Source organism: Eulemur rufifrons, chromosome 2 (assembly GCF_041146395.1).
Source record: "Eulemur rufifrons isolate Redbay chromosome 2, OSU_ERuf_1, whole genome shotgun sequence".
In the NCBI taxonomy this organism is placed as follows: domain Eukaryota; kingdom Metazoa; phylum Chordata; class Mammalia; order Primates; family Lemuridae; genus Eulemur; species Eulemur rufifrons.
Genome location: NC_090984.1, coordinates 101,819,254 through 101,829,093, shown reverse-complemented (window position 1 = coordinate 101,829,093; position 9,840 = coordinate 101,819,254). Strand labels below are relative to the sequence as shown.

Sequence of the window (9,840 nt, the reverse complement as noted above, 5' to 3'; positions counted from 1 at the left end):
GACAACAACTCCATAAAAAAGACTTGGATTATCACTGTTCCCACTTCACAGATAAGAACAATGAGGCGAATAGTCAAGAGAAGATTCAATCTTGAACCTGTTTGCCTTTCAAGTATGTCTTCGGCACACACTTGGAGATGGCGTGCCTCGGAGCTGGGAATTCTTAATGTGTACTGTGGGCACAAGTGGGTCTGTGCCACCTCTCCTGGCCTCTTGCACAAGTCCCCCTGGCAACTGAGGTCACACCACAAACACCTCCTCTCGTGGTGAGGCTCAGCCCCAGGTTCTATACAGCTGGAGTCAGACTGCAATAGCCTCCTGGCTCTGCCACCTGGCAGGTCTGTGACCTTGGGCGAGTTGCTTCCTCTCTGTGCCTCAGTTTTCTCATCTGAAACACAGGGGTGGTAGTACCTCCCTCCCAGCAAGGTTGTACGAAGCAGCCGAGGTAACACATGTCCCATGGCAGGTACACAGAGAACACGCGAATACTAGCTCTTATGAAGAAGATTGACTTGTGACTTCTGACTACCCACAGGACGGGCTGGTGGTCCTGGTAAGGAAGGAAACACCATGGGCAGGCTCAGCACAGCACAAGTCATCGATTTGGTGACTTCAGAAGACAGCCCACCTGCGCAGGGCAAGGAGGGCTCTACCCTGGAGATGCTGGCTCATGGCACCCGAGCAGGACCGGGGGAGCCATGGCCAGTGTCGGGCAGCCGTCCTGCAGGAACATCTGTCCGGTCACTGGAAGGGCCCTTGTAAGTCCAACATCTTCATTTTTCTCATGGCTTGAAAAATGTCGAAGGATCGTAGCCGAGGGCTCCCTGTGGGCTGCCGCGGCTGACCGTGAGCTCTTTCTGAGGTGGGGCTCGGGGAGGCCAGGCCACGCATGTTGGGTGGAGGAAACCTGAGATGAGTGAGCGGCCAAAGATGTGTTAATGACCTATTCTCAATTTCAGTCCATCTCAGAAGGCCTCGTCCATGATTTGGGAAGTGACCCAAGGTCATTGTTGTTATTGACACGAAGCTCATCATCAGCACCATGACGGAGGAGAAAGGACATTAGAAGGTAGGAGAGTTGGAGTCAGCTCCCAGTTCTGCATGTGTTTAGCCGGGTGAACTTTAACCTTTGTAAGTAAGCCTTAGTATACAAGGGGGCTAAAACTCCCATCCCTCCTGCCCCAGAGCACTGTGGTATCAAAGCAAACAGCATGCACGAGAATGCCCTGTGAACTGCAAGTGCAAGGTACACGCGGCTACGGTGTGACTGCCACTGAGCTGTCCTGCTCTAGGCGGCAGGCATTCGCCTGGGGTGGGGGGAGCCATCTGTACCCTCTCCCCGGGGTCAGCCACACATTCTCCAGGGTAGCTGTTTGCCTCTACGATCATGGGACAGCCTCGAACTCCACCCAGCTTCCCAGAAACAAGATCTATGACTGTGGTGTCACAAGCTTCCTATTCTATTCAGTGAGACATTCAACCACAGGGACAATCATGCAGTCAGCTGGTGACAGGAGGAGAGTCATGAGGGTTTAGAGGCGAAGTTCCAACACCAGCTCTGTCCCTTGGTAGCAGGGTGACCTTGGAGAAGTCACTTATCCTCTCTGAGCCTCAGTTATTTGTCAAATGGGAGGAAGAGTATCTATTTTATGCTGTTGTGAGATGTAAGACTACACATGTTTGTCACACAAGTCTTCTACAAATGGTGCCTACAAGTTTAATCTTCCTGGGCCTCTAATTCTCCATCTGTGAAATGGGGACAAGGGCTGCTCCCTGGCCAGGCTGTGGTAGAGATGAAACGAGACAGTGCATGAAGCAGACACAAGATGGCCTCGTTGCTGTAGGCTCCGTGGGTGCAAGACCTGGGTTTGCTTCATCCTGTAGCGAACACCCAGGGCCCTGTAGAATGCCTGGCACATGCCTGAGGCTCTCGGTAAACATTTGTGGAGTGAGTGAATAAACTAAGTGCTACCAGAATGGTAACTGCAGATTGCTTTAACTTCTCTGAGTCTCAGCTTCCTCACCTGTAAGATGGGAGGGCTGTCGTGCAGACTAAGGGCTTGTGCTGCAAATACTCCCGGGCCCTGAGCAGTCCTGGCACCCCACTCCCTGGGCACACAGACGCGAGGCAGCTGCGTAAGTAAGAGCAATGTTTACTGAGCGATACAGGACTGAGTACTATGAAGGGTTTACAAGGATGGAAACGCCCCCACCCCCGCCCCGGCCACCCCGACACCCAGAGACTACAGTACTTAGGAGTTACACACAACGGCCATAACTGGTGGATATCTGTTCTTAACAAACAAACCATAGCATATTTATACTGTATCACATCGAGTGATTATAGAAATCCATATATATATTGCTTGTATAAAATCTTTTTTTTTTGTAAAAAATATTAAAAAAAAAAAGTATAAAAAACATGTGCAGTTGAAAGCCCTGCTAGGACAGCCAGTCTGTAAACATTCAGTGAGTATGTGCTTTGGAAGGGCGCCAGCGCCTCAGTGCCCACAGCAAACTCCAGCAGGGCCGGCGAGGGTGCGCCCAGCTGCCGCGTCCCGGGCAGGGCCTCGCTGGACCGAGGCAGGCAGGTGTCAGAGCCCCAGCACGCCCCTCTCCAGCGTGGCATCAGGGGCGGGGTGGGCAGATTGCAGTTTCATTCTGAGTTCCATCCTCAGCCTCATTTTGGTTGCAACTCATGGCTTTTCCTGGCTGCTCGGAGGTCCCTTGGGTGGGTGTCCTGGGAGGGAGGCTGGAGATGTGCCCGAGGTTGGGCATCTCTCTGGCCCAGGTGCCTCTGTCCTGCCTCCCTCAAGCTGGGCCTCAGGCAGGACAGCCCTACCCGGGGGTCGACTTTGGTCTCAGCGCTTGGTCCCTCTGGGATTCTTCAGCCCGCTCTTCCCCTTGTGTGGCCGATCTGAGTTTCACAAAAAAGCCCGGCTGATGCTGGCTGTGCTGAACCTCATCGCATAGTTTTTCATGCACCCAGGAAGGGGCCTCTGGGACCCCCCCTCCTCCCCCCTCTTCGTCTCTTTTCTTCCTCCTCCTCCTCCTCCTTGTCCTCTTCCTCCACCCAGCCCATGGTCACTTCTTCTCGAGCTGCTCCAGCAGCGGGTTGCCTTCTGACTCGGGGGTCTTGACGCTGTCGGTCCGGACGATGCAGGTGGGGCGGTGCCGGTTGAGCATCAGGATGAGCTGCTGCCGCTCCTGCTTCAGCTCCTCGATCTGGGTCTTGAGCTCTGCGTTCATGAGTTCCAGCCGCTCGGATTCCTGTGCACAAGGACAGAAACATGACATGAGCTTCCAGCACAGACCAGCTCTGGGGAGAGGCTCTGCCTGTGGGTAGGCACAGGGCACGCTGGCTGGCACTTGTGGGTTTTCTGCCTGCTGGTTCCCACTGAAGGAAGCACAGAGCCCGCTATTGAGCCCCTGGGCTAACTGACTTTCTGCAGGCAGTGCCCACCACACCTGTGACACTGGCCTGTGTCACAGTGGGATGAGTCCAGCTTATACTCTGGGGCCAGCCAGGCTCCACGTCCCACCTCCCTCCTCTCCCCCAACCCATTCCAGCCTCAGTTGTCACTCAAATATGCTAAATACTCTCCTGCCTCAGGGCCTTTGCACAAGAAATAAAGGGTAGGAAAAGAATGGAGGCCAACTGGCTCTCAAGCAGACCCATGGAGGGTCCATGAGGGTCCAAGGTGGTCCACAGATGGCAGTGCAATGGCAGAAGGCTTTGATGTGTGACAAATGTATGTTGGGGATATTTTGGCCTGTGGGATCAATGAGCCCAGTGTGATCATATCATTCCTCCTAAAACATGTGTTTTCTGACTATTAGTCTATAATTATTTAAACAATCTCTTCCTTATCCCCATAATCCAGACACTTTGTTCACAGAGAGGCAATTAACAGCCATCTTGCTAGGTCCAAAAAGAACTTTCAAACAGACCTCACGTGAGATTCCCAGTGAACATCCAGCTCAGTGGGAAATGCTCCCAGGCAAGGAAGGAATGTTGATAATTTGATGGTGGGCAGGGGGTCACATGTTCATAGTGTGGATAGGGGGTGGGCATATCAATTCAAAGCTTGGGGGTGAAACAGTAAAACAGATATGTATCAGAATAGTTTTTCTGGGACTGTGTCTAAAAACTTATAACCAGTTTGAGAGCTGAAATTTATGCAGGGGCCAGCAAAGTTCTAGATCAGTTGTTCTCAGCTAGGAGTGACTTTGCCTCCCAGGAGACATTTGGCAATGTCTAGAGACATTTTCAGTTTGGTTGTCACAACTCAGGGGAGGGTGCTACTGGCATCTAGCGGGTAGAGGCCAGGGATGCGCTAAGAATCTTACAAGGCACAGGACGGCCCTTACAACAAGAACTATCTGGTCCAAAATGTTGCTAGTGCAGAGACTGAGAAACCTGTCTCAGTGAAAGAGCAGGCCATGGTTGCAGCTGTGTGCGTGATGCCTGGACAGCCTAGGAGCCCACAGGCCCACCCACCCTCTGGCAGGGCGCAGGGGGAGCAGCCTCCCCCTGGGGTCTCCGGGGCCCTCGGTGGGGCCCACGGCCTCCCCCAACGATGCTGCCTTCCACATACCAGCTGGTCTGACCAGATCATTCCATGTGCTCCCCCCGAGGTGGCAGCACAGGCGCCCAGGGAACTCGGAACTGCTGAGATCTGCAGGCCTCATGACCAGATGCAGAGAGAAAACAGCCTCACAAAAGGAAAAAACTGCTCAGGGGGAAAATATTAAAAACCAGCTATGGAGGTTTTTAGTTCAACAGGCTGAGACACGACTGGGAAGATGGCCTGGTCCTCTGTTCTCAGGATTCTGAAAGAAGTCCATCTCAGGGGACAAGGATAGACCCCCCTCCCGTGAAACCGTGGAAGTCTGGGACCCCTCAGTCTGGGGCACTTACGTGCCAATTTTAGCCACCTGCTCTCTGGGTCTGACTCACCAGTGACCTTGGAAACCTCTCACAAACCTTCTGACTATCCAGGTTCCTCCAGCCCAAACTGAAGCTCCATCTTCAAATTCTCCTCTGCCTCTGCCCCTATGAATCTCAGAGCCACCCACCCACCTTCCCATGAGTATTTGCTGAGGACCTGCTGTACACAGTGAATGCTCTGGCAATCCAAACGCCATGAGCCCCCAACATGGCCTTGTGGAGCTTCCACCCTAAGGGGAAGAAGAAATTCATACGGCCAGGCAGAGCTTACTGGGTGACCATCACCCAGGGTTCAGAAGACGGTCAGAGAGGGCTAAATAGCAGCATTGGACCTTGGGCCTGAAAGATGGGTTGACTCTGGTTGGTAGAGAAGGGTACAGAGGGACTTTCAGGTAAGGAGCCCTGAGTGAACCAGGACACAGACGTGGGAAGGCTTAGGATGTGTTTAGAGGACAAAAATATTCCAGTGTGACCATAGCTCACTTTAGGACACAGCAGGGTATAGAGCTGCAATGGAGTTTAGAGCCAGCCTGTAGCTCCAGAACGCTTGTGGGTTTAGCACCAGAGTCTAGAGCCGGTTCCTTAACGTCTCAGTTATCTTGTCTATAAAAAGGATTGTGGGGATTAAATGAGCCCATGGGGAAAAGCACTTTGTAAACCAAAAGGTTAGAGAGGCTTAAGGAATTTTTACTTTAACGTATGAGCAAGAGAACAGTATGAAGACGAAAGAGAAGAAGGATGTTTCAAAGTTAAATCGGCAGGTCTTGGTGACTGCCTGGATTTGGAGAAGGAAGAAGACGGGGCAGAGAGCTGACTGTGAACCTGAGGAAGGGTCCGAGGAACAGAGCCTGGGACGGAGCTGTTCTGGAGAGCAGGGGAAAGGACAAGGAAGCAATTTGGTGTGGGGCACAGTGAGTATGAAGTTAAAATAGGACATGCAAGAGGAAGCGTCGGACGGGCAGAGTTCAATAGTGCCACCCACAGATCCACCTGCTGGGAACCACCGCGTGTCAAACCATCCCTATGTGTGTCACACAAAAAGACCAACGAGGTGCGGGGCAGACTGCCTCACACGTGCAGGTATCACAGGAGTGGCACTACAGTCTGTTGGTTGGAAAATGTTAGAGCGTATCATGGGATACCCTGAGGTCTGACTGTTCGGCTGTCAGAACGTCAATAACTGCTTTTTAGTTTTTATTTTTTCGTTTTATTTCCTTCTGTATTCAAAGAGTTTTCGGTTGGTGCTACATATTTACTTATTGTATAAGTTGAAGTTCAGAAGAATCTTTTTTAACCATGGTTGTAGATGTGGTTTGTGGCTTTATAATAGCAATTACCTGATTTGTTTTCCTAATTAATGAAGGAACTGGGCTAGGATCTTCCACATGTTAATTATGCAGTGAATAACTCTGTCTGCATTTTTGCTTATTGTTTTGCCTTCTGGTAGATATTTATTGCCCTAGAGAAAATGAAACCATTTGTTGTTTTAGAATAGAATTAGTGCAAGTTAAGTTTCTGCCTCCTACACTGCAGTCAGCAAAGGCGGTAGGAAAATACCAGTGTGGGGCTGGGGGTCCTGGCTTTTCATCCTGGCTGTGTAACCTTGGCAAAGTGACGTTGCCTCTCTGGGGCTCAATTTTCTCCCAGAAAATATGATGATTGGCCCAGGAGACTTTAGCATTAAGACTGTCTGAATGTATACAAAGAACAGTTACTCTAAAGCACATAAAATAGAATTTCACTTAGTTTTTGTAAGAGTTGGGAAGCCTGATGTGGCTTTCTGAGCCCCCAAACCCTGCCTGGATTGAAGTCCTGGCTCTGCTACCCACTAGCTGTGCCTCCGCAGTCAGGTTTCCCGATTTCTCTGTCCACTGCGCAGCGGGAACTTGCTAAACACCTGCTGGCTGGAGGGGTGGATCAGCAAATGGGTGGACGAATCTGAGCCCACCGCTTGCTAGCACTGTGACCTTGGGCAAGCAACTTGACCTCTCTGAGCTACAGGTCAGTCCCTAAAACAGGGATAATTAATTAATATTCACCTCACCGGAATGTTATAAGGATTAAATGAGATACGTGAAATGCCTGGCACTCAGCAAGTGCTACCAGAATGTGAGAAGCAGCGACCATTGTTTAGTTGACACGTTTACTGTGCTGGTGTGTTGCTGTCATGCTGTGCACACAGCCTGCCTTGCTGCTAACTGGCTGGCCAGCCTTAAAGGCAGGGACGTTATGTGAAGCTTCTCTACTCCCTGCGGTGCCTTGCCCAGCTCTGCCATGGCAGGCACCTGGTGCTAGGAATGAGGTATGTAACAATCCATCCATCTTGAAGCGTCTTAGAAACTTCCTGAAGACTTCCAGCCCAATGCTGTACCACTACCTCTTCCAAGGGGGCGCTGGGGGCCTATCTGCCACCTGCAGTAACCATTCCCCTGGCCTAGACACTCGCAGCCTGGAGGTAAACATGGCCCTACACTGCCCCCAGCATGGCCTCAGAATAGCTCTCTGTTGCCAGCATGAGGAGAGATCCATAGACCCCACAGTGTCCGAAAACACGAGGCCAACCCTGCCTTGTCTCCCCAGCTCCCACAGGGGGCCCATGTCTGCTCCTCCTGTGTGTCCCCCGGTGCACCCAGCACAGCGCAGGGCACTTAGTACATGCTCACAATACTTGCTGAATCAGCGAATAAACAAAAGAATGAATGAATGAACTGGAGCCAGTATAGCAAAGAGCAGGCGCTTTGAGGTTGGCCGCGGGCTTGACTCGCAGTGCTCCCACTCGGTTGCTGAGAGGCAACCAAGAGGCAAGTTACTTAACCTCACTGTGCCTCAGTTTCCTCTTCTGTAGAAAGGGAATAATGAAGCTACCCACCTCATATGGTTCTTATGCCAATGAAATGAGATAAGGCACACACAATGCTTAGTGCAGCGCCCAACTTTACAAACACTGGCAACGATTGTTAATTATTGCATACTTGTAGAACGGTGCCTGACCCGTTATGTTATTATTATACATGGTTATTATCATTGTTCAGTGAGGAACCAGTGATCGGGGGTGGGGAGGCTGAGACTGCTGGTCTGGACCAATGGCCTTTCTGGCCATGCTCCCTCACTGCCACTGCCGTCCCGAGATGCAGGGAGGGTCTGAGAGACAGGACTCAGGGGAGAGAAAGAACAAACACCCTGCTTGGCACATTCCACATGAAAGGCCAGGTAGGGCCAGAAGGAAAAGCATCCCTCGCCCCACCCCGGCTGACCTATGCAGGCAGAGCTGACCTCTGACCCCTGGGGACAGCAGAAAGAGCTCAGGGGTCATCTTCAGTGGGCTTAGGGGCTGGCCAGATGGGATCCAGGGCTGGCTGAGCCACCCACAGCTAAGGGAAGTAGCTTTTCTCTGCACAGCAGTAGCCGGCCCAGGGGCTGTGTTCTCTGCCACACTCAGGATGCTACCTCCTAGCTCCGTTAGCACCCACCCTAGACACCTTTGGTAGCTAGCAGGGGACCACAATGGGTAGTAGCAGTCCTGGGTCATCCTGGTCAGTTAGCACAAAGTGTCTAACCTCGTGGAGGGAACTTGACCCCTCCTTCCTTCCCTGGGCTTCCAGGGGGTGAATGCGGGCGGGAAATGCTGCAGGCTGCCCTGTCTTGGTTGGAGGGGCTGTTATTAGATGGGAGGCAGGGAAGACCAGAGGGGCCAAGGTTGCCTGGGCAGCTGCCAGCAGGTGCACATCGACTGCTCGGCATCTGATGGCCTCTCTTGGCCCAGAGTGCACGAGCCCACTCTGAGGACCAGGCAGGCCCCCGCCTGGCCGGCTGCCCTGCTCACCCGCTGCAGAAACTCCGTGCGCTCCTTCTTCTTGTTCCGGCATCGGGCCGCTGCGACTTTGTTCTTCTCCCGGCGCCTTTTCCTCCGCTCCTCTTCCTCGTCTAGCTGTGAGGGCACAGAGCCACTGATTAGACAGGCCTGGAGTGCAGCCTCCCTCCCGACACACAGATAGGCAGAGGGACAATTCCCCCTCCTAACCGCCTCCTTGGCAGGGAGGGAGCAGTCACTGTCTCCCAGCCAGTCCAGGGGTCGTCTCAAAGCACGTGGGCACCCCAGGGAGGAGTCAGTGTCCCAGAAGGGCAGGGACACTGCTGTGGTTTCAGTGTGTCCCCCAAGTTCCTGTGTTGGAAACTTAACCCCCAGTGCAACGTGCTGAGTGGTAGGACCTTCGAGAGGTGGTAGGTCAGGAGCCCTCTGTCCTCACGAATGGATCAATGCTGACATGGAGACAGTGAGCTTGTTATGAGAGCCAGTTCGGCCTTCTCTTGCCCTCTTGCACTCTCTTGCCTTCTGCCTTCTGCCCTGGGATGACGCAGCAAGAAGGCCCTCGCCAGATGTCAGCACCTTGATACTGGACTTCCCGGCCTCCAGAACTGTGAGCCAATAAATTTCTGCTCATTATAAATTACTCAGTCTGGGGTGTTCTGTTATAGAATAAAACACAAAATGGACCAAGACAGATACCTGGGTTCTGCCAGAGTTCAGGAGGCCGGGAGCCTGGCGAGTGTACTCACACAGAGGTGGCACCCAGCGGGTGGTGACAGCCTGTTCTCCTGCCCAGCCCAAGCCTTCTGGGCATGATTTTCCAGGCCAGCGGTTCCCAGGCACTTCCTTTACAATGCCCAGGGCATGGACACGGGTCCCACATTCCACTCCCGCCCCATCTCCCCTCCGTGGCTGCCTTTGTCCCCCGCCCCTTTACCCTCTGTTGGGATTTTCTACCTTCGCTCCTCCTCCATACTCAATATTCCTCTCTCTTGATCCACCCAAATGCTGGGATCTATTTCTTTCTGCTGCTAACCATCTCTTCACCTGGCTTTAACCCTTTTCCTTGCCTGTGCATGTT

The 9,840-nt window shown here is 52.6% G+C and overlaps 1 protein-coding gene across 1 annotated transcript in view; it reads right to left on the bottom strand.

The window, feature by feature from the left end:
* Positions 1 to 2,398: 2,398 nt before the first annotated feature.
* Positions 2,399 to 9,840, bottom strand: part of JDP2 (Jun dimerization protein 2) — a 37,729-nt gene continuing 30,287 nt past the window's right edge. The window contains exons 3-4 of the mRNA XM_069465134.1: positions 8,775 to 8,879; positions 2,399 to 3,270 (exon numbers count right to left, since the gene is read on the bottom strand). Coding sequence (XP_069321235.1) covers positions 3,085 to 3,270; positions 8,775 to 8,879 — 291 coding nt within the window. The 3' untranslated portion in view covers positions 2,399 to 3,084. The remainder of the gene's footprint in view (positions 3,271 to 8,774; positions 8,880 to 9,840) is intronic.